The sequence below is a fragment of the Zeus faber genome, assembly GCF_960531495.2.
Source record: "Zeus faber genome assembly, chromosome: 14".
Classification (NCBI taxonomy): Eukaryota; Metazoa; Chordata; class Actinopteri; order Zeiformes; family Zeidae; genus Zeus; species Zeus faber.
This window is the reverse complement of record NC_137200.1, coordinates 28,506,715-28,531,800: the sequence shown is the minus strand read 5'-3', so window position 1 is coordinate 28,531,800 and position 25,086 is coordinate 28,506,715. Positions and strand designations below refer to the sequence as shown.

Here is a 25,086-nt window from a genome sequence, read left to right as displayed (position 1 = left end):
TTTTTATTTGAAAATAAAAGAATATGCAAACAGGGAAAGAAATGCATTATTTATTATTTATTATCTATTATTTATTATTTATTATTTATTATTTATTATTTGAATCTTTATAACTTGTTGAGAGAAGGCGGAGGTCTGGCTTAGCTATTTCCAACAAGATATTTGAGTAAAATTTCTCTGCTGTGTGCACGTTGTATGTGTGTGTGTGTGTGTGTGTGTGTGTGTGTGTGTGTGTGTGTGTGTGTGTGTGTGTGTGTGTGTGTGTGTGTGTGTGTGTGCGTGTGTGTGTTATTTGGGGAGTGTCAGAGAGCTATAAATAGGGTTTTAAGGCCGTGGACATGCAGACCTGCTGTCTGCTGGAAGTACTCACCAGGCTCTGATCTGCAGGGCCGTGCACTTGTGGGCGTGCACGTGTGCAGGAATAGAAGTTTGCGATAGAAGTTTAAAGTCACCTGAGGGGGTCTGGGTGTGTGTGCATACTCTGCTAAACAGAACTTTTAGTGTTATGAGTGTGTATGTGGCGGTGCGTTCAAGTCCCCTACAGAGAATCGTTAAAAATAGTTTGCGGACCCGCCCTCGCGGTCTCTGATCCCAGCAGTATTGCAATGTTATGTCCTGGTGATATACACATGGTTGGTGAGAGGGAAGCTGAATTAGTCCAGGTCTTAGACATTTTATAATATTTTTTTATTTTAGGTCACCTTCACTCATTTGTATATATATTTTTTCTTTGTGACATTTACATTTCTCTTTTTTTTTTCTGGTATATTTAATATTATATTCTATTTATACATCATATTCTTATATTTTTATTTGGTTATAGTATATCTGTCGTATCTTTTGCTTGCCGTATGCCTTGGCAATGTAAACATACCTGCGACCGACACTTTCTTCTCCCTTTGGGGACGTCCCTTGAACAGGTTGTAATCTATCAACGTCCTTCAAGACTTTGGCTTAAACCCCAAAAACTCACCCTCCGCCGCGGCAACGCCAAGAAACCCCGGCGACAGAGCGGATGGTTTTGGTCCACGAGGGTCCCAACAGCACGCACTCATCTCCCTTTTTAGTCTCTTCCATTTTGGGATTCTCGGGGCTTCCTTGTGCAGCTGGTGTTGCGTTCTTCTGGACTCTGTCTCCTGCTTCCAGCTCCTGCTCGGTGCTGTTGACTCTGTTGGGGGCAACATGGCGGCTGCAGTGGATGTGTTTGTTTGTTTGTTTGTTTGTTTGTTTGTTTGTTTGTTTGTTTGTTTGTTTTTTTGGCAGCTTGTGGCTTTTTTTTCCACAGAGGGTTTTCGATCCAACTGAGTCAGTGTTTTCTAGTAAAAAGCAGCAAGGCAGCGGCCACGTTGTTCACCGTTGAGGGCATGTCGTCGCCATGTTGCCGTGACGACAGTTGTGTCATCGCAGAAAACCGGGAGCAGAGCAGTCTTCCCCGAAATTCTGACTTGAAAAGTCAGCTTGTTTCACTTTTGTACAACAATAGTATAATACTTATTGTGTCATTGTATTGTAGAAGTGTAATAATCATTTTATGTAAATATTATAACAATATCATACTCATAGTATAATAGTATAATAACAGTTAATACTCATAGTATAATTACAATATAATACATATAGTATAACAGTATAATAAAAATGTAATAATCATAGTATAATAGTTTAATACAGATAGTATAATAGGATAATGACAGTGTAATATGTATAGAATAATAGTCTAATAGTGTACTTATAATGTAACAGTATAATAATGTTGTAATTCATATAGTATAATTGTATGTTAACAGCATAATGATTATAGAATTATGGTGTAATACTTATAATATAATAACTGTGTAATATATATATAGTATAATAGTTTAATAACAGTGTAGTACTTATAGAATAATAGTGCAATGCTTATAGTATAATATTTTAATAACAGTCTAAAAATCATAGTATAATAACAATATAATACATATAGTATGATAATATAATAAAAATGTAATAATAAAAAGTATAATAAGAGTAATATTTATAGTATAATAAGAGTGTAATACTTATAGCATAATAGTTTAATAACATTGAAATACTCGTGGTTCTATAGTAAAATCACAATATTAAATTGATAGTATAATACTATTATAGCTGGTGCAGCAGGTGAAAGTTTCCTGAGCGACATGGTGACGCCACCTGCGTGTGATGATGTCACTTCCACCGTGTAATGATGTCACTTCCTGTTGGGCTGATGAATTACATGAGAGGGAGGGAGGGAAGGGGGGGTGAAGAAAGGATGGACTGTGTTGGAGAAAAGAGGGAGAGGGGAAGGAGGAATGAATTAGAGAGAACAGCAGAAAGGAGAGGGAGGGAGGGAGTTTGGCAAAAGAAGGACGGAAAGAATGTGCAAAGTACAGAGGAAGAGATGGAAAGAGACGGAGAAAACACGTGGGAGGAGGGAGGAGGGAGGAGGGAGGAGGGAAAGAAATGAAGGAAGATGGAGGGAATGAAAAGAGCTCTTCATCATCATCACAGCCGACTGAGTGTGGCTGAGTCCGAGCAACGGGCAACACCTCCAGAGAGTCACTCACATTTGGCACAAACTCCTCCACTTGGACTCAAAGATGGAGGATTAGAATGTGGAGGTCAAAGTGTCAACTGCAACTTGACTGTTTGGTGGAGGAATACAACCACCACACGGTGATTGTAGTTATTGTTTGGTTGTAGTTATTGTTTGGTTGTAGTTGTTGTTTGGTTGTAGTTATTGTTTGGTTGTAGTTGTTGTTTGATTGTAGTTATTGTTTGGTTGTAGTTATTGTTTGGTTGTAGTTATTGTTTGGTTGTAGTTATTGTTTGATTGTAGTTATTGTTTGATTGTAGTTATTGTTTGGTTGTAGTTATTGTTTGGTTGTAGTTGTTGTTTGGTTGTAGTTATTGTTTGGTTGTAGTTATTGTTTGGTTGTAGTTGTTGTTTGATTGTAGTTATTGTTTGGTTGTAGTTATTGTTTCATTGTAGTTATTGTTTGGTTGTAGTTATTGTTTGGTTGTAGTTATTGTTTGGTTGTAGTTGTTGTTTGGTTGTAGTTATTGTTTGGTTGTAGTTATTGTTTCATTGTAGTTATTGTTTGGTTGTAGTTATTGTTGACACTTTGACGCTTTGAAATACAAACATTCTACTGGACAGAGACAAAGCAAATCAACTACTTTGAACATCTGCTACTATCATACGACATTCTATGTACTACATGCCACATATTAAATACTACATGGCACATGCTACTGTACATGCTATGTACTACATGGCACATGCTACATGCCACACTACAGTACCACACTACTACAGTACTACAGTACCACATGGCTACAGTACCACAGTACTCCAGTGCCACAGTACTACGATGCCACACTTACACAGTACCACTGTACTACAGTACCACACTACTACAGTACCATAGTACTACAGTTCTACAGTACCACACCACTACAGTACCACAGTACTAGAGTACCACAGTCCTACAGTACCGCAGTATTACAGAACTACAGTACTACAGTTGTAAAGTACCACACTACCACAGTGCTTCACTACTACAGTACCGCAGTACTACAGTTATACAGTAACAGAATGTTACAGTACCACACTATAACAGTACCAGAGTACTACAGTACTATGGTACTATGGTACCACAGTACTACAGTACCTCACTACTACAGTACCACACCACAGTACTATTCCTACTTTTCCATTTTGCTTCCTCCTCCCTCCTTCTCAGAGCCTTGAAGGGTTTTCTGAGGTTCCAACGAGAACATGGTCACAGCAGGGTTCTGATCCTCAGTCACTCCTCCCTCCCTCCGCCCACACATGAAAATAGATTCTACTCATCGTCGTTGTGATGCCGTTCTCTCATTAACGTTTAGAAAGAATGAGTCATTGGTTCAACGAAAAAATGATCCATTAAATAAATGTGTTAAACCCTTGTATTTTTTAGGGTCTCTCAAATTAAAATTGGGAAATGAAGGTTAAAGTCGTTATTAAGACAACCTAAAATCGGGTTTAATAGAAAATAAGGGCTCAATTTAAACAAGAGACAAATGAAAATATGGATTCAACAAATTGAAGCAGTTTATTGGATGTTAAAGGTAAAAAAAAACAACAGAAAAGGCCCAAAAAAGCTTTAAAAGGAAAAAAATAAATACAGAGCAGAAATCACAGGATACTGTATATATAATTGTACATAATATGCAAAGTTTTATTTCATGCACAGGATCAATTCTAAGTATAGTGATACATTATACATAATATCAGTAATATTGATATGGTGCAGATTTAGCTTTTCCAGTCCTCGCTCCAGCTTTGACTCGTGAGGATTTAAAGGTGAAGTTGTCGTGCAAGTAAAGAGGTTTCAGCTTTGCAACCTCCTGGAGGGTTCATTGATCTCCACTCTCATCCCGCTTGTCTGGGATCAAGCACCTTTCGGCGACACTTTGATGCTCTTTTTTTTTTTCCTGCCGCTTTGGGCTGAGTCTGTTCTTGAATCGCCGGGATTGTTCGATCGTACCCTTAATGGCCCGGAGGAACTTCTAGGAAGTTCACAAAGTCAAAGGTTCTCCCCGGGAGGGATCCAGCGACCGCTCAGGATTCGCCAGTTGCCAAAATCCAGAGGTTCTGAGTATACAGATTGAAGCCAGATGGATGGAGCCCAAACATGGAAACACCAGTTTTTGCTTCTTTGGGAATCAGCCACCTCTGCAAATGGCTTCTGAATACTGTAGGACCCAAGTGGGATCCCAAGTGAGAAAGAGACTTAAGTTAAGATGAGATTGTTTCGATTTTATGCACTGTAGATACAGTATAGTTTATTGTGGAATGTGGAAGACAACTTGCCTGGTACCGGTACCAAAGAAAAGCCGGAAGCCTTGACATCCCACATCAAGAAGACCTTGGAAACACTGGTGCTAGCCCACATGAGGGCCCTGGTGAAGACATCCTTGGACCTCCTGTAGTTTGCCTCCCAGGCAGACATTGGTGTGGATGATGCCAACATCTACCTGCTACACAGAGCTCACTCCCGTTTAGTTTAGGCTGGCAAAACTGTGAGGGTCATGTTCTCTGATTTCTCCCGTACATTTAACACCACACAGCCCTTAGTACTTGTGCATACAGTAAGCAGCTGAGGATGCAGGTGGACTCTGCCATCGTTTCCTGGATTACAAACGACCGTAGCAACAGGCCACAGTTTGTTACGGCTGCAGGGACGTGTGTCGGACTGGGTGGTGAGCAGCACTGGCGCCTCCCAGGGGACAGTTCTGGCTCCGTTCCTGTTCTCCGTCTTCACCTCGGGCTTCAGGCACAACACAGATACTTGCCATTTGCAGATATACACGTACGACTCCGCTATTGTGGGATGTGTCAGTGGAGGCCAGAAGACCAAGGACAGAGGACTGGTGGACACTTGAGTGGCGTGAGCGGAACCACCTGCTTCTCGACATAAGTAAGACAAGGGAGATGGTGGTGGACTTGAGGAGGGCTGGGGTCCCCCTGTCTCCCGTCTCCAGCCAGGGAGAGGACGTGGAAGTGGTGCAGAGCTCCATGTACCTGGGGGTGCTCTTGTACAATAAACGGAACTGGACTGGTAACACCGGTGTCCTGTACAAGAGGGGCCAGAGCGGACTATATTTCTTGAGGAGGCTCAGCTCCTTTGGCGTGTGCAGAACTCTGCTGAACATGTTTTACCGTCTTACGCCGGGGGACGGGAATGGGGCAGCATCAAGGGGGGGGTGACACCAAGAGGCTGAACAAGCTTATCAGGAAACCTGGTTCTGTCCTGGGTGTCACCCTGGAGGAGGTGGCCAACAGGAGGATGAGGACCAAACTGCTGGCCATCATGGACACTCCCTCCCATCCCCTCCACGACACTGTGGCAGAGCAGAGAAGCTCCTTCAACAACAGACTATTACAACCACGTTGCACTCAGCAGCGCTGTAGGACATCTTTTCTTCCTGTCGCGTGAGATTGTACATTTCCTCCTCCGCCTGCCTCCATCAGGGGGACCAGAGTCAGGCTGGAGGATGTCAAGCTATACTGGACCGTTCTTCTCACTGTATGAAATGTTTCAGATGTCCATCTTTATTTTGTTGTTGTTGTTGTTGTTGTTGTTGTGTGTGTTGTGAGCTGCTGTAACGCCTTCATTTCCCCTCAGGGATCAGCTCAGTACCGATCTATCAATCTGTGCATCTTACGGCATCTCAGAAGCTGAGTTATTGAAGTGATACATCTCACATCTTTATGATCAAACACTCACATACAAACCAGATCTTAGTTATTAAAGCAGCTACATTCGGCGGTACTATGAAATAAAATTACTGTCGAATCTCCCAAATTTCCCTTTAATGTATCCCCTTTAATGGAGCCGCGACTTCTCCTTCTGCTGTGCTGTTCAGCATTTCACGACTTTTGCATCGTTGCATTTCCATGTTTGCGAGACAATTTGCAAGACGCTGCGTTATGATTTGGCGAGAAGATAAATGATCCGGTTTTTAGCACTAACGTCTCATTAGTTTAGCAACCAGATTGCGGAGACGAGCCGCCTCCACGTTGAATAAATGGATCCTCAGGTCGCTGGGCTCGCATCGGCGCCTCGTTCGTTAAGAAAACTCTGCTCGACACGTTCCCAGTGCATCCTGGGTAATATCACACAGCCAGCGAGCAGCGGTTGTTTTCATGATGAATAGGACGTGTTCTGCACATTTGAATACAATACTGCACAAGGTTATTCTTTAAACACTGCAGAAAGTCAAAATATATTTAGAGGCTGTACTTCATTATTCTGAATGGACACGTAGATAGATGGATAGATGGATGGATAGACAGGCAGACGGACGGACGGACGGACGGACAGATAGATAGATAGATAGACAGCCAGAGAGACAGACAGACAGACAGATAGATGATAGATAGATAGATAGATAGACAGACAGACAGATAGATAGATGACAGATGGACAGACAGACAGACAGACAGACAGACAGACAGACAGATATATAGATAGATAGATAGATAGATAGATAGATAGATAGACAGACAGACAGACAGACAGACAGACAGACAGACAGACAGACAGACAGACAGAAAGATAGATAGATAGATAGATAGATAGATAGATAGATAGATAGATTGATAGATAGATAGACAGACAGACAGACAGACAGACAGACAGACAGACAGACAGACAGACAGACAGACAGACAGACAGACAGACTGATAGATAGATAGATAGATAGATAGATAGATAGATAGATAGATAGATAGATAGATAGATAGATAGATAGATAGATAGATAGATAGATAGATAGATATGTAGATGGATAGATATGACCCTTAAATCAACAATAACATTTAAATATTGGAAACATACAATGAATACAATGAACATGGCACTAAAAAAAACAAACAATTGCCATTGAACAAAAACCATAAAAATAGAAAAAAAAGCATCAAATACACAAACACAGATATAATATATGTTTATATAATGAGGGACGTGGGAACTCTTCTTTTTAACTCAGATGAGCGGTTGTGGCTCTGGTTGCTTGGGTTCAGTGGGTGTAACGCTGGCTGAGCGAGGGAGGACTTCCTGCACCATCAACAGAGGAGGAAGAGTCTGTTCGGCTCTGAGTCGTGAATGGAATTCTCACAGGAGTCATTTAATTGTGTCAAACGTATTTATTCAGGAAGAAGATGATAAATGCAAAGTGTGAGTCACAAAAATAATTTACTTCTGTCAAAATGATGATTTATTTTGTTGGAATGTAGTGACATTCAGTGTGGATTCGACCAAATGCCGAGACCTTGTTTTTTTCTTTTTTTTTTCCTTGGACTTTCATACGGTTCAGTAATTAATTTCAGTCTGTGGGTCGAAAATTCACTCTTTTGACGAAGCGACTCCAGACTCCTGGGTCGTTTAAAACGAGCCATTCGTGGTGAACAGCTCGTTTGATGACTGCTGCAGTGGTGGAGCAGGGTGGATGCTTTGTATTCTCTAAACGCTACAGCACTGGGACTCAACTTCATGTTTCCATCTGATTTGACCTGGTTTGACTTCCCAACTCCTTAATAATTCTCACGGCGTTCAGACGCGAGGTCCGCGGGTCCCGGTTTGGATACCAAATATGTGAAAGAGCCTTGAGCCCTGGAGTTGAACTGTTTTCTACAGAAGCTCTGAGGACTTCTCTATTTTTCTTTTGTTTTTTTTTACATATTTTAACATTTGGTTACAGGCTGGATTCAGTATTCAATGTTCAATAAGCACCTTGAGATTTTGAATCTTTTATTTCAGTAAAAAGCACAATACCTTGAGAGAGAATGACTTATACTGTAGTAAAAGTATCTAAGTGCTTGCTCTCAAACGTACTTAACGTATTAAAAGTACTTTTCATATCCATTGTCCTCAGTCTATAATCCTTCATGAAGTACTTCTGAACCGGATTCTAGTTTAAAATAAAATATCCAAACCTCCCGGGAGTGGGAGCAGCTCCAAAAAAAAAAAACACTCCAAACGAACGCTCGATTCTGGAAGGTTTCAAAAAGCTCGGCTCGTTCCCTTCTCCTCCTCCTCCTTCACATCTTGGTTATTTTTTTGCCGTTTCTGCTGACTGGGCGGTTTGATTTGGACTCGGGGCTTTTGTTTGTTTGCCGTCAGCTCTCACGACGCCTGTCACGAGTGATCGGCCGCTGTCGTCTGCGCTACAGGACAGTAAATTGTATTTGGCGCTGGTTTATTGGCGCCATTATCACAGGCGGACAATTAGAGCCGCCATTAATCGCTGACATCAGCGTATTGATGGGGCAGGGGTCGTAATGGAGTTACTAGACGCTGGCGGGTGGCGATCAATCATTCAGTGTGATTGCCAACAAAAGGATCTTTCCCTTGTTCCAGGACTGGAGCCGTGTTGGTGTTGACACAGCGTAATGTGTTGTAATGGAGGACCCCCCCCCCCCCTCCTCCTTTCTGCTTTGAATCCACTCGTCTGTTTTTCTTCCGCCTTCCCTCTCTTATCTTCTGTCCCATCATCTTTTGATCTCTTTTCTTAAAAACCACACATCCCACTCTCTGTTCGGAGAAGGCTTTCTTATCTCCATTAGTGAAGAGTTTCTCCCCTTTTGGAGATTCGGGTCTTAACGAGTCACCGGGTAAAAAGAGTCGTTCTATTCGTCCGCCTCTTGGTTGCTTGGGTTCAGGGGGTGTAACGCTGGCTGAGCGAGGGAGGACTTCCTGCACCATCAACAGAGGAGGAAGAGTCTGTTTGGCTCTGAGGGTTAGGGTTAGTCATTAGGGAGAGGTTAGGATTAGGGTTAGGGTTAGGGTTAGGGTTAGGGTTAGTCATTGTCATTAGGGAGAGGTTAGGATTATCATTAGGGTTAGGGTTAGGGTTAGGATGAGGGTTAGGGTTAGGGTTAGGGTTAGGGTTAGGCTAAGTGTTAGGGTTAGGGTTAGTCATTGTCATTAGGGAGAGGTTAGGATTATCATTAGGGTTAGGGTTAGGATGAGGGTTAGGGTTAGGGTTAGGGTTAGGGTTAGGCTAAGTGTTAGGGTTAGTCATTAGGAAGAGGTTAGGGTTAGGATGAGGGTTAGGGTTAGGGTTAGGGTTAGGCTAAGTGTTAGGGTTAGTCATTAGGAAGAGGTTAGGGTTAGGATGAGGGTTAGGGTTAGGGTTAGGGTTAGGGTTAGGGTTAGGGTTAGGCTAAGTGTTAGGGTTAGGGTTAGGGTTAGGGTTAGGCTAAGTGTTAGGGTTAGTCATTAGGAAGAGGTTAGGGTTAGGATGAGGGTTAGGGTTAGGGTTAGGGTTAGGGTTAGGCTAAGTGTTAGGGTTAGTCATTAGGAAGAGGTTAGGGTTAGGATGAGGGTTAGGGTTAGGGTTAGGGTTAGGGTTAGGCTAAGTGTTAGGGTTAGTCATTAGGAAGAGGTTAGGGTTAGGATGAGGGTTAGGGTTAGGGTTAGGGAGAGTCATTTCATTGTGTAACAGTTGTTTATTTTGGTGGAGTTCAAAGCTCAACAGGCTCCTCCTCCTCTCGTTAATCGTCCTGGAAGTCCTCCCTCGCTCACCGTGTGTTACAATGATTGAACCAAACCAATCAAGACATGGAAAATCTTTTTATTGAGTGACTCGTCAAAAACCGAATCTCAAAAAAGAGTCGAACCTTTCATCGCTACGACTAGTTTTCACTTTCAGAGTGAAAGTTGTTGCTGTTCTGCTGGAACTGATCAATTTAGATGGATGAGTGCAGCCTTGCAATTTTGATCTTGCAACACGAGGGCTTGTTTCCGTTATTTATGTATTTTCCGTGGAATTTGAAATGCTTTCTCGGCGCCACCTAGGGGGCTCTCACGACACACCGCGGTTAAAGCACTGAATTATGGGATACGTGGTTGGCTAAATGAACCAAGGAGTTAAGGTGTAAATGGAGCCACTGGTTGTCACAATCAGTCCAGAGATTAGGGAGTTATGAATGGATTATTATGAATGAATTATTATAAATGGATTACTATGAATGGATTATTATGAATGGATTATTATGAATGAATTATTATAAATGGATTACTATGAATGGATTATTATGAATGGATTATTATGAATGGATTACTAGGAATGTATTATTATGAAAGGATTACTATGAATGGATAACTATGAATGGAATGGATTATTATGAATGGATTACTATGAATGGATTACTATGAATGGAGTATTATGAATGGATTACTATGGGTGGATTATTATGAATGGATTATTATGAATGGATTACTATATGAATGGATTACTATGAATGGAGTATTATGAATGGATTATTATGAATGGAATATTATGAATGGATTCCTATAAATGGATGGTTTCAGTAGAAGCTTCTAGTAGAAGGAGAAACTACATCCCTACGTCAGTTCTTCACATCTTCTTCCCTCAGACAGGTTGGGTTCCTCTGGGCCCCTTAGGAGCTAAACCCAACCTCAGTCCCAGATCTCACCACCTCCTCCACCTCCTCTTTCTTCTCTGCCCTCCGCCCTCCCCCTCCATCCTCCAGATGACCCAGGAACAGTGCTCTCATAGGAACAATGTCCAGGCTGCAGAGAAACCCCAAGTGTACAAGGTGGGAATCTATGGCTGGAGGAAACGCTGCCTCTACTTCTTCGTGCTGCTGCTGATGATCCTCATCCTGGTCAACCTGGCGCTCACCATCTGGATCCTCAAGGTCATGAACTTCACCATCGTAAGTACAGACGCACCTTACACCAGCGTGTGACATCAGCCTGCCACGCCCCTCACCCCGGAGCTTTGATCCCATGACATTCCATGAACTGATCGGGCCTATGTTTCCATGAATTAGTCCTTAGAGAATGTTCCCTCTGCATGGAGAAGTGGGGGTTGAGGTTGAGGTTAAGGTTGAGGTTTGGGTTGGGGTTGAGGTTGAGGTTGAGGTTGAGGTTGAGGTTTGGGTTGAGGTTGAGGTTGAGGTTTGGGTTGGGGTTGAGGTTGAGGTTTGGGTTGGGGTTGGGGTTGGGGTTGAGGTTGAGGTTTGGGTTGAGGTTGAGGTTTGAGGTTGAGGTTGAGGTTAAGGTTGAGGTTTGGGTTGGGGTTAAGGTTGAGGTTGAGGTTGGGGTTGAGGTTGAGGTTGAGGTTGAGGTTAAGGTTTGGGTTGAGGTTGAGGTTGAGGTTAAGGTTTGGGTTGAGGTTGAGGTTGAGGTTTGGGTTGAGGTTTGGGTTGAGGTTTGGGTTGAGGTTTGGGTTGAGGTTGAGGTTGAGGTTGAGGTTTGGGTTGAGGTTGAGGTTGAGGTTAAGGTTGAGGTTGAGGTTTGGGTTGAGGTTTGGGTTGGGGTTAAGGTTGGGGTTGGGGTTGAGGTTGGGGTTGAGGTTGAGGTTTGGGTTGAGGTTGAGGTTTGGGTTGGGGTTGAGGTTGAGGTTGGGGTTTGGGTTGGGGTTGAGGTTTGGGTTGGGGTTGAGGTTGAGGTTGAGGTTGAGGTTGAGGTTTGGGTTGGGGTTGAGGTTGAGGTTGAGGTTTGGGTTGAGGTTGAGGTTAAGGTTGAGGTTGGGGTTGGGGTTAAGGTTGAGGTTGAGGTTAAGGTTGAGGTTTGGGTTGAGGTTGAGGTTGAGGTTGAGGTTGAGGTTGAGGTTAAGGTTTGGGTTGAGGTTGAGGTTGAGGTTTGGGTTGAGGTTTGGGTTGAGGTTGAGGTTGAGGTTAAGGTTAAGGTTAAGGTTAAGGTTGAGGTTGAGGTTGAGGTTTGGGTTTGGGTTGAGGTTTGGGTTGAGGTTGAGGCAGATCCTCCATCTCATTGATTGTGGGTGGAATTCTCACAAGAATCATTGAGTTCCTTCAAAGTGAAAGTTAATTTTGGTAGAATGCAAATTATAAATCAGTCACATTCAATATGAATGAAACAAAACAAATGACTCTTTTGGCGGAGTCACTCCAGACGCCCGTCGTGTAAAAAGATTTTTCCGCCGCGAACCAATCGTTCGCACATCTGCCTGACATCTCGCAGTGGACCTGTTCTCGCATAGATAATCAATGTTGAATCTGATGAACTAACCAATGAGTCTGAGAGTTATTACAAGTTTGGGTTAAACATCATTGAATGAATATGGAAATGCTTTAATGTACCTTCCCAAGCTTAGTTTAGGAGATTAGTAAATCATGACACGTCATGTACTTGCTATGCACAAAGCAGAAACCTTTCTCGATAGATGATTAGCATAAAAAAGGGTTAACAGTCTGAAAAAAGTTAAATATATGTAAATATATTTAAAAATATTTCGATTTTTTTTTTTATATACAGAACATACAAAATGCAACTCTATGCCCAGGATAAATTATTGTTATAGGTATATACAGTAGGGTATACATTATTAATATGTACTTAGTAAGTTATTACTACAGTGATAATGTAAGGTTTGGTAGTTTGTGGCTGTGGGATGTTGTGACGGTGCCATGTTAAGTGCTGGAAAGAAAGAAAGAGAGAAAGAAAGAAAGAAAGAAAGAAAGAAAGAAAGAAAGAAAGAGAGAAAGAAAGAAAGAAAGAAAGAAAGAAAGAAAGAAAGAAAGAAAGAAAGAAAGAAAGAAAGAAAAGAAGAGAGAGAAAGAAAGAAAGAAAGAAAGAAAGAAAGAGAGAAAGAAAGAAAGAAAGAGAGAAAGAAAGAAAGAAAGAGAGAAAGAAAGAAAGAAAGAAAGAAAGAAAGAGAGAAAGAAAGAAAGAAAGAAAGAGAGAAAGAGAGAAAGAAAGAAAGAAAGAAAGAAAGAAAGAAAGAAAGAGAGAAAGAAAGAAAGAAAGAGAGAAAGAGAGAAAGAAAGAAAGAAAGAGAGAAAGAAAGAAAGAAAGAAAGAAAGAAAGAAAGAGAGAAAGAAAGAAAGAAAGAAAGAAAGAAAGAAAGAAAGAAAGAAAGAAAGAAAGAGAGAAAGAGAGAAGTAGCCAAACTTCACCATGGCAACCCCCTCTGTGCTCTTTAAAAGCTGCTGGCATTGATGAGGTGTGGACCAAGCGCTCCGTCGGCACATTCATTATTTCAATTCCCTTCGAGAGGGAGGTTCATGACAAGCTCCCAGAATGCAACTGTTCAGGATTCCTTCTGCGTACGCTTGTTCCTCTTCCTTCCTTCCCTGAACAACATCATTCCATTCGCAGTCCTATGAAGGAGAGCTGCACCTGATGTGTTGGTCTGTTGACGACCGTCCGTCCAAACTGCAGCTTTGACCATATATTGTGCAGTTGAAGGTGTGTAGGGCCCTCTGTCTGCCTACTGGGCCCTTTATATGTCGACTGGGCCCTACATCCGCCCACTTGGCCCTCCATCAGCCCACCGGGCCCTCCAGCCACCCACTGCATCCTCCATCACCTTACTTGGCCTTCCATCAGCCTACTGGGCCCTCCATTGCCTACTGCATTCTCTACCACCCTACTCGGCCCTCCATCACCCTACTGAGCCCTCCCTCTGTTCACTGGGCCCTCCATCAGCCTATTGGGCCCTCTGTTTGCCTACTTTGCCGGCCTGCACCGTCATCCTGGGCCCTCTGTCTTCCTGTTTGTCCTCCATCGTTCGTCTTTTGTCGATGTTGAACTCAAATAAGAGTAAAATAATCCTGCTCCTAATCCCCACTGACGCCTCCGTCAGCCCGCCGGCCCCTCCGTCGGCCCCCCGGCCCCTCCGTCGGCCCGCCGGCCCCTCCGTCGGCCCGCCGGCCCCTCCGGCGGCCCGCCGGCGCCTCCGTCGGCCCGCCGGCCCCTCCGTCGGCCCGCCCGCGCCTCCGTCGGCCGGCCGGCCCCTCCGTTGGACGGCTCTTGTCAGTGCTGAAGTCAAATAACAGCGGCGTAAATCCCCCGTTAGGACGCGGCTCTGTTTGACTGCCGTATTGATCTTATTTCCGGAGCCGGAGGGAGATGTGATATTGATCATAACGCAGAGACGCTGTTGTCCGACCAGGACAACAGCGTCTGGTCGGGCAAACGTTGACGTCCGACACGGAGACGAAGGAATAGCAGGGGAGCGAAGGCAAAGAGAGATGGGGCAACTCTGCCTGCTTCACGTATCAAGCAGGCATCCGCCCTGCAGGAGAATCTATCAAGTGTAATTATAAAACGTTCTCCAAACAGCGGCGCCGTTTCTCTTATCGATCAACCAATCATGCGATTGATCGATTGACACAAACTTATGAAAACAAACTTTACCGAACAAATTAAAGGCACACGCACGCCGAGGAACACGCGGCTACACACAAGTCAACTCAGGGGAGGACGTTCAGGAATGCAGGGACACGGTCGAATAAATCACAGTCAATATTTCATGTATAAATATGTTCTTAAATATGTTATGTACCATCTTTGGGTTAAGATGAGAAGAGACCTAATTAATCCCTGGGGGTAAAACAAAAAAAAAAAAAGTGAAAAACAAATAGAAACCGAGAAGAAGTGGGATCAAATTAAAAAGTACAAACAAATAAGAAGATAAATACGAAAATATAAATAATAAATGTAATTAATAACTAAGGATATACTATCATAATATATACTATAACTGATAATATAATGTCATAACATTACTAATATTAAATAGTACTTCTAGTTAGGGGAAACATTTATTGGATATTTCTGGATTACTTATGTTTTCTACTTCTGTGGAGTCTCTACCCTCGTTCACACACACACACACACACACACACACACACACACACACACACACACACACACACACACACACACACACACACACACACACACACACACACACACACACACACACACACCTTCATTCTTACACACATTCCTGGGCGGTGTCTGTGTGTGTGTGTGTGAGAGACAGCAAACCAGCGCAGACACCTCTGAGTGTGGGTGTTTAGTGTGTCATGGTGACAAATTATTCCTTTATTTTCTTTTTCACCTTTATCTCCACACGGCGGCTTCTCTCCCCCTCTCTCTCCCCCCTCTCCCCCCATCTCTCTCTCGCTATTTCCTTTTTACTCCTAATCTGGTTTTTCACCCATATTAGTACTAAAGTATTTTCCTTTTATTTAAAAATGTGTCAAAATATACAGAAAACAAATCTGTCTATCCATCTATCCATCTATCTGTCTATCATCTATCTGTCTGTCTGTATATCCCTCTCTCTATCTGTCTGTCTATCCATCTATCTGTCTATCTGTCTATCCATCTATCCGTCTATCTGTCTGTCTATCCATCTATCTGTCTGTCCATCCATCTATCTATCTGTCTGTCTGTCTGTCTGTCTGTTTGTCTGTCTGTCTATCTGTCTGTCTGTCTGTCTGTCAGTTGCATTAACAGAGTAAAATAAGGTTGCTACGGTCACACTCTGAAACCAGACAGCGGTGCTTTGGCCTGTGCAGTTCTTGCAGTTTGCAGGAAATGAGGACGAAGCTGATTGGAGGAGGACGAACGTTCCTCTTCTGCTCCCCTGACAATATCTATTCCTCTTCTCACTTCGAAAATACTTTTATTTTACTACCTTCTCTCTTCTTTCTCTGGCTGGGTTTATGGTTTTAAGGTGTGCAGTGTAGTCTGTATATTTGTTATTTCTGTATATTAGCTATTTTGTTTTTTTACTTCGCTATTTTAGTGTAATTTGCTATTTTTGCATATTTGTATAATTAAAGTGTTTATAGTTTAATATATATTATCTATTTATGATAGTGTATTTGCCTATCTTTGTATATTGTATATATGTGTGTATTATATATGTATTATATATAATACATTTTACTGGGCTATTCGTATATATGATTTTTTTTAAATTTGGCTATTTTTGTATATTTTGCTTTTTTCAAACTATTCCACTTTTCTTATGTTAATAGTCTGTAGAGAAAATCTCACCACCACCTCACCACGACAAATTCCTTCTGAATAAACAGATTCAGATTCTGCTTTCCAAGCTGCTTTAAAGGACCCACATAGGTTATTCAAAGCAACAATGGCCGTACCTGGTAGACCGCCGCTAATTAGTGCCAGGGACAAAGCGCTGGGGAGGAGAAGGAGGAGGGAGGGAGTAAGTATACATGTGTCGTGCATGAGCACACAAATACTAAATTCCCTCCCTCACTCTCTCTCTCTTTCTCCCCCTCAAACAGCCTCTCCGCTTTGTTGGACTCGCTGCAGAGGTTTCATTCATCCAGAAATGTCACAAAATCCTCCCTTCAGGAGACGCTACATCGTACCCAACAATGACGCTGATCTCAAATTGAGTCCCAGAGACTGAGCGGTCAGAGGAGGAGCGGTGCCCGGGTGAGGTGACCGCCCCCCAGTGGGGGACGTGGCGGGGGAAACGTCGCGCAGGGGCTCGATGAAACCCGCAGCAACGCAGCGAGGCAGTGCCAGGTTTTGGACGCGGACGCTCTCTTCTCCGTCTTCCGCCGCTTCGGTCGGATCCTCAATCCGTCGTCTGGGTTGCGTCAGCCCCGCTTTGTCCTTTGAAGGAACCGAACCGCTGCGTTGGTCCCGACCAAAAAACCCGCTTTGATTTGAGACGCTGGCAGACAGGAAAACAAGCAGCTGAAGGCAAAGGCTCCGAACGTGGGCGAGGTCGCTGCTCTTCCCCGCGGAGTCCATTAAATCCAGACAACGTACGCGGGACCGGGTTGCCCGTCAATGGCCCCAGATCAATAAATAACAACACATACTTACATACGTACACATACTTCATTAAACGTGATGCTGGCACAGTGTTAGCATCGGGGAGAGAGAGACGGTCTCCGGGACGCCCTGACGACCGATCGCCTCTCGTGCAGGAAGCACTTTTCTGCCGACGGAGCCGACGGGACGATCAATACGGTCATCGAGCGGCCGATCGGGATATGGGAGCAGGGGCGGCGCCGCTGGAAGGCGCTGCCTTGCTCAGCGCCCGATGCTTAGAGACTTTCAGCCGTTGCTGTTTAACTTTTGTCTAAAAACCTCCGTCATTCGGTGTCGTCAGGGTCCCGTAGCTGCTATGGTGACGAGGAAAGTGAAGTGATCCCACCGGGGGACGGACTATTCTCATTCTACCACTCGAGAAAACTATAGAATTTTTTTTTCTGTAATTATATCTCTTTGTCTCAAATTGTCTCTCTCCCGAGTTGCCCCTTTCCCGCTCTCTCTCTCTCTTTCATTTCATCTTCTCCTCGTGGTTACAAAATCCTGTGGTGCTGCCGAACGTGGTACATAACATAGCATCGCACTGAACTTTGTACCTAACGTAGCATTGCAGCGTCGCATCATAACTTAACTTGGTACCTAATGTAGTATCCCAATGTAACATGGCAACGTATCATCGCAACGTGGCATTGCAACGTAACTTGGTACCTAATGTAGCATTGCAACGTAGCATGGCAACGTAGGATTGCAATGTAGCATGGCAACGTAGCATTGCAATGTAGCATGGCAACATAGCATGGCAACGTAGCATCGCAATGTAACCTGATACCTAATGTAATCATGTCCCCATCATGGTTCCTCATGCAGAGCCGCCCTGATGGCCGCCCTGTACCACTACAGAACATCATGAGGTTCTCTTCCTTTTGTTGTCTCCATCACAATACCTCATGACGCCTCCATCACAATACCTCATGACGCCTCCATCACAGATTCTCAATGTTTACCAGTAGCAACGTACCTTGATGGTTGAAGGAATCCAGAAGTGTATTTCTTTCCCTTTCCTTTTTCCTTTTCGAGAGAGAGAAAGAAAGAGAGTGTGTGTGTGTGTGTGTGTGTGTGTGTGTGTGTGTGTGTGTGTGTGTGTGTGTGTGTGTGTGTGTGTGTGTGTGTTGTTGGGTGGAGTAAAGTAGTTGTTTGATCGTAGTAGTTTCATCTCCACCTCAAGTTCCTTGAGGTGGAGATGAAAAATCATTGGGTTGCCAGATAAAGCGAGTGGATTCCAGCACTATGGGCCGGACTCGCCCCTTCTTTTTCGTTTTTGATTTCTTCCTCAGAGTGGGGGATGAGGGTGGAGGGTGAGGTTTGGGGGATGTGATAATACCCCTCTCCACCTCCCCTCCCTTCCCCCTTTGGGAGGAGGAAGGTAATGTAAAGGCTGTTTGTCATGCATGGAAAAGATTCCTCTACGGTGTAGCAGAGTTCTCCCTCCCTCTCTCTCTCCATCCTTCCCTCCCCTCCTCCCTCCCCCATCTCTCTCTACCCCTCGGTCTCCCTCACCCCCCCCTACTCATATCTCCGTCTCTCTCTCTCTCTCGCCCCTTCTCCGCTATCTCTGTTTGTCTTTCTTTCTCTCCCTCTCCCTTGCTTGACATCCTTCCCTCTCTCCTCTCACATTCCTTCCTGGGAAGGAGTGAAATGGACTCAGGATGAATTCAGCCTTTTTCCTTCTATCTTCCTCCTCTCCATCCTCCCCTCCCTCTCTTTCTCCATCCTCTTCTCTCTCTCTCTCTCTCTCCATCTCCTCCTCCCTCTCTCTCTCTCCATCCTTCCTGTTGGAGGAACAGAATAAATCTTTAGGGTGGAGGAGGAAACAGGAAGTAATCCAGTGAGACGACGACAGGTGGAGAAATAGAAGAATATGAAAAACTAACTAAGAGCCAAGACTTCTCTCTCTCTCATCCTCCTCCCTCTCTCTCTCTCTTTATCCTCCTCTCCCTTTCTCTCCATCCTCCTCTCTCTCTCTTAATCCTCCTCTCTCCTCTCTCTCTCCATCCTCATGTCTCCTCTCTCCCTCCTCCTCTCTCTCTCTCCCCATCCTCTTCTCCCTCACCCCTGCTTCTCTCCCCCTACCTACCGCTCTCTTTCTTTCTTTCCATCCTTCTCCCACCCTCTCTCTCCATCCCTCAGCCTCCTCCCTTCCTCGCTCCTCCTCTCCCTTTCTTCCTCCCTCTCTCCTCTCTTCTCTCTCTGTTTGTCCCTCCATCCTTCTCCCTCCCCCTCCCTCCCCTTCTCTCTCTCTCTCCCCTATATCTCTCTTTTCTGTCCTCCTCTCTCTCTCTCCCTCTCTCCATCCTTCTCTCCCCTCCTCTCTACTCTCTATCTGTCTGCCCCCCCTCATTTATTTATCCCCCTACTCATCTCTCTCCTCCTCCCTCCTCCTCTCTCGCCAGCTCTCCTCCTCTCACCATCCCTATCCCTCCCCCCTCCCTCTCTTCCATATCTCCCTCTCCCCCTCTCTCTCCATCCAGATCCACCGTGAAGGGGGGATGTGACAGCCGCTGTAAAGCCGTGACAACTCGCCCTCCGCTCTCGCTGTTGACTTTTTCATTTGCTGTTTTTTTTTTCCATTGATGTTGAAGCGGGGGGGAGAGATGGAGGTCGTGCGAGAGAGAGAGAGAGGGAGAGAGAAAAGGGGAGGGCGAGAATGAAGGAGGGAGGGTGAGAGAGAGCGAGAGAGGGAGGGAAGGGCCGAGCGAGAAGGGGGGAGAGAGAGAGAGAGAGAGAGAGCTACTCACCTCCGAGGGTGGAGACCCGTTGCCAGGCAGAGTTCCAGGGATGGAGGGATGATGGAGCTCCTCTTTCTTTACCTCTTTTCACTTTATTACCACATTAATCAGACGGAATTTTGACACAATGTCCATGTTGAAATCACAGAAGAAAGGAGGCAATCTGAACGTACATGATTCTCATTTATCAGTAAACAAGTTAAAATAGTTCAACTAGTTGAAATGGCACAGGGAGCTGCGCTTGTTGTTGTGCCCTGCTGATAGTTAGTGATGCAAAACTGGCAAACGATTCGTTCGTGGCAAACAAGTATTTTTAATGACTCTGGAATGATGTCGGGAATCACTCGAACAAGAGAGTGAATCTTCCACTCACAAACTAAAAACAATTACTGAAACTAAATTGAAGTCCGAGGCATTTGTCATAATTCATATTGGATGGATTTACACTTTGCATTCCACAAGAATAGTTCTGACACAATTAAATGACTTGTGAGAATTCCATTCGCGACTCAGAGCCAAACAGACTCTTCCTCCTCTGTTGATGGTGCAGGAAGTCCTCCTTCGCTCAGCCAGCGTTACACCCACTGAACCCAAGCAACCAAGAGGCGGACGAATAGAACGACTCTTTTTACCCGGTGACTCGTTTACACATGAATCTCCAGAAAATAATGAGCTGAACCTTCCATCACTACAAATAGTTTTACTTTCAACGTGAAACTTGTTTCTGTTCTGATGGAACGGAGGAATTTGGTGAGTTTGATTAGTGCAGCCTTGCAATTTTGATCTTGCAACACAAGAGCCAGTTTCCATTATTTATGTATTTTAGACGGAATTTGAAGCATTTTCACAGAGCTACCAAAGTTTACAATTGAAAGGTCAGATTTACGGAGGCACAGTGCAGATCCTCAGCTCTCAGCAATAAAATACGCACTACGTCTCCATCTCCCAACAAACATGGGCACCACACCTTCCACCTTTCACCTTCAGGAACTGAACGAAACTGAAATGAAGCCTTCAACATGGATCTGGTCTCGTACATCATTTCAGATGTTATGTAGCCCCAACATCCCAAAATAACCAGAAACATAAAAGACATGTAAACACAGACGTACGAGGTGAGTTCCATTTATTCTGATTGGTCTGATTAGTCAATATCAGCCTATTTGTTGGTTGTGTATCGAAGGTCTTTGCCCGACAAGTTCCTTCACACTTTTTTCACGTTGGCGATGTGGATATTATTATATCATTATCCCATGGCTCTGAGGAATGCTCATTTGGATTGGTTGATGGCGTCAATCAGCGCTCAGCTTTTTCCGGGATAATGACCGCTAAGCTGGTTATTATGACAGTCGTCTCGGCCTGGTTTCACGTCCCTTGTACCCCTTCGATCCGCCCACGTGCTCGTTTTAAGCCGAGCCGGTGGCACCGTTCTCGAAACGACGCTGGAAGACCTGAAGAGCTGAAGGCCGATGTGGCCGGTCTGCGGTTGATAACGCCGGGGAGGCACTGCCGGCGACGGGGCTGCAGCGTCAAGCGGAGCAGCCCTGTCACCGCCTCTCTGTGCCCCCGGCGTTTGTGGGCGCGTCGACTGAAAACCGACTGGCTGTTGTGGGCGGGCCAAACATTTCAAACCTCCCTCCCTTTCCATATTCAATATGCGTTCCGTAGATAGATGGTGCCGTGCGTATGTTTTTTTAATCAAAATCTTGGAGCTGTTGGAGCTGAAAAATAAATGAGCGCTTGAAAAACTTACGTAACTAGTCATGATATCCGTCCCTTAAAGGAGACCTGTGATGCTTTGTAGTATTAGTCAGTCATATATACAGTATATAATGTTACATTATGGGATGTTGGTAAAAGTGTCAAATGATGAGGTAAACTCATGACAAAGTAATCCCTGTAAACAAGACGCTCTGGACGCTCTGTTCCCAAAGCTTTTTTCTACTCTCTGCACGAGCTGACGTGGGCTGGGCACAGATTTCCTTATATGGTCGTGTCCTCCGTCCCACCCGCTGCGCATTCCTCCAAACAGAAGCAATAAAAACGGTGTTTTTATTGTAGACGTTCGCTTACATGAAACAAAAAATCCCCGTGTGCAAGAGTCCCGGTGCACGGTGTTGCGGTGTCCCTATGCTGCCCCACCAGGCTGGAGCACAGCAACCACAGTCAGAACAAACTGTAAAATGTAGATGTAGATCTATTAGATGGTGGAGATGTAATATGAGTGAAGATTCAGCAACAAGTGACTTATTTCTTGTCTGAAATTTGTTCATAACCAGATTTTGGTGACTGATGAGGCGAAATCAGTGAACGTTACGGAGTAAATACAACGGGGCCCGGAAGCCGTGCTCAAACCCCATTGGCGGACAGAACTCGGGGCTTGAATCAGAGCGTCAGGAACACGATGGCTTTAGAGGAACGTCGGAATGGCTGGAATGCCTCATCTGAGCGGAATTTACAGCAAAAACCTTCAAAAACATGTTTTGGGGACCTCAGAGACCGATACCAACTTGTGTTAAAAGGAGCATAATAGGTCCTCTTCAAAAAGAAGTGTTCCTTATTTTATCAGTGCTTTAAGGGACGTTATACATTTAAAAACAGCTTAACCATGAAGGATTACACAATGGGCTGGGCGTCCATTGAGAGCACATCTTCCCTCCTATTGGCTGTCGCCCCGTAAAGTTAAAGTCTGCTCAACTTCCCTTGTGGCCGTGAAGATGTGAGCTCGTCGCCGAGCGTAGAAAGGTGGATAGAAAACATGGTCATACTTAGCGAGCTGGAGATAAAGGAGGGGTGAGCTTGAACTCTCCCGTTGTATAGAAGAGTAGAGCCCAACGGGTGGATGCAGGGGAGGTAGAGGGAGCGCAGCAAGCATGAAGTAAAGCAGATGACCGGCCCATCAGGTCGTGGAAGCGCGTGGCGCCGTCGAGTTGTCTGACAGAACTAGCTTAGCAAGCTACGCCTCATTAAACAGGTTTGTCATATGAGGCAGGATAGTTGGCTACATCGCTGTAGCTACGTTGTTTCTGTCACGTTGTAGTTGCATCGTTGTAGCAGTGTTACTGTTACTGTACGTTGTCGTGGACTACCTTTCTGAGCAGGAATTATTTTGCCAATTATGACCGGCTGGCTGCACATTACCCTTTAATTATATTATAATCATTTGTACATGATATTTTAATGAGCTGTTTGTGGCCTACATTCAAATGTTTTCACAGCGTGTGATGATGTCACACAATCACCAGAATTCACATTTTTATCATGATTTATATATTTTTTGCATTTTCAGATAAAACAAAAACTCATCTTTCCATCCTTCTCCGACCTTCAGTTTAAAAACCTTAAAAAGGTAAAACAATTCATTATTATTAATAATAATAATAATAATAATAATAATAATAATAATAATAATAATAATAATAATAATAATAATAATAATAAATAAATAAATAAATAAATAAATAAATAAATAAATAAATAATAGTATAATTTAAAAAAGAAAAATAAATACACATACAACTACAAAAAATATAAAGTGTATAATATATATGCATGTATAGTGTATAAATAGATAAACATAACAAAAAATACAAATTGTCGAATGTGGCAGATTATTTATTTACTGACGCGAACGTCCTTAAATTGGACTTTTTGAAACTTTTTTTCCAAAATCAAAGTGTTGAAAGTCATGTTGGTCTCTAGTCATACAACCCCCCCTGCCTCCGTATCCGTATCCCAGAATCCTCGGCAGCTGCATCTGCAGCCCCAGATTAAGGGGAGATTAATGGATACAGATCGTGGATCAATTTAAAAAAGGAAATTCCATCCCTCTGTCCGAGCAGAGAGGATTTAAACGGCAGCGGCATGGACCCTGCGCCGAAAGGAACATTTTTAAATGTTTCTTTGAAATCTATATTTTGATATATTGGACTGGATTAAATCACAATCATTTCGGATTAAATTAAATTATTACTTTGTTTTGCGTTTCTAAACATCTTTTTTCATTTTTTTGGTCATATACCCACATTTGTTTCATCAGAGAGTGTGAAGCCCCTTTCCCAAATGGAATCCGTAACATTGCTGAAAAATATCCGGCAAAGGCAATCATTCCCACATTGGCCTCCTTTACGTAAAAGTTCAGAATAGAGTCCGTTCCCACATAGATGACTGTTACAGATACATTACGTAATGTTCCCGCGAGAGGTTTCTAATATCACGTGAGACCAGGCGACAGAATCGTTGTTTTAACCAGCACTTCACTCTCCTTCTCCCCACCCCTCCCGGACAGTCTCGGTTCCCTCTGCTGACTGAGAGGGGACAGAGATCTCATCCCCGGACACAATAACCCGAAACCCAAAGTTATTAAATCAGTGTGATCATTTTCAACCTGTCCTACACTCTCTGCCTCCGGAGAATGAGCGTTCTCCACCCATTCTCCCTCTCCCTATCCGCTCGCTCCCTCTCCGGCTCCGCCCACCGGGCAAGCCAAGCGCTTGTGCCTGATGTCAGCACACTCATCCCTAACTATAAAAGACATGTCAAGTGTCGGAAGAAGAGGCAAAAGAATAAAATGCAAGAATATATAGACCTATCTCCGCAGACATTGGAAGTGTTTCAATTCTTGGTCTTTGCAGCTGAGTTCCACGGTTCGGATTGGACTCGTTTTTTTCTGCACCCTTTCTTCTTCCCGCAAACAATACATTTTTTTAATATTTGAACAAAATCCATTTTCAGAAAGGCCACAATTTGTGCTTTATTTGGATTTGGCTCCACCCCTTCTTTACAGAAATGTTACTGCTTTCATTCCCACACACTTCTTTTCATAGCTGTTCCGGCAATTTGCTGGAAATGATAGATGAAGATATTTGGCATATGCACATATATATATTAAATGACACACCAAGGCTGATATTCAGAGACTCATATTATTGATATACTCTACATTTTGTTGTGTTGTCCACACTTTAAAACTCTTGAATTATTTAAAATTTTATAAAACATGTATATTCTTACTGTTAAATAAAATACTTTTTTAAAAACAAAAGTTGTTGTGTGTCGATGACGATGTTCAACATCCCCTCAAAACACAAGAACAATGCAGAGATCGTACCATTCAGCAGGGTGTCAAGTAGCCATGTGACAAGTAGCCATGCGGCTTTGTTGGTCCTCCAACCATTTGCATTCTGCGAGCTGGCTGAATGAAAACA

General features: G+C 43.7%; 1 protein-coding gene across 1 annotated transcript in view; it reads left to right on the top strand.

Annotated features, from left to right (window-relative positions):
* Nucleotides 1-25,086, top strand: part of sgcd (sarcoglycan, delta (dystrophin-associated glycoprotein)) — a 74,690-nt gene that overhangs the window by 739 nt on the left and 48,865 nt on the right. The window contains exon 2 of the mRNA XM_080013378.1: nucleotides 11,048-11,233. Within this exon, the coding sequence (XP_079869504.1) occupies nucleotides 11,048-11,233 (186 nt within the window). The remainder of the gene's footprint in view (nucleotides 1-11,047; nucleotides 11,234-25,086) is intronic.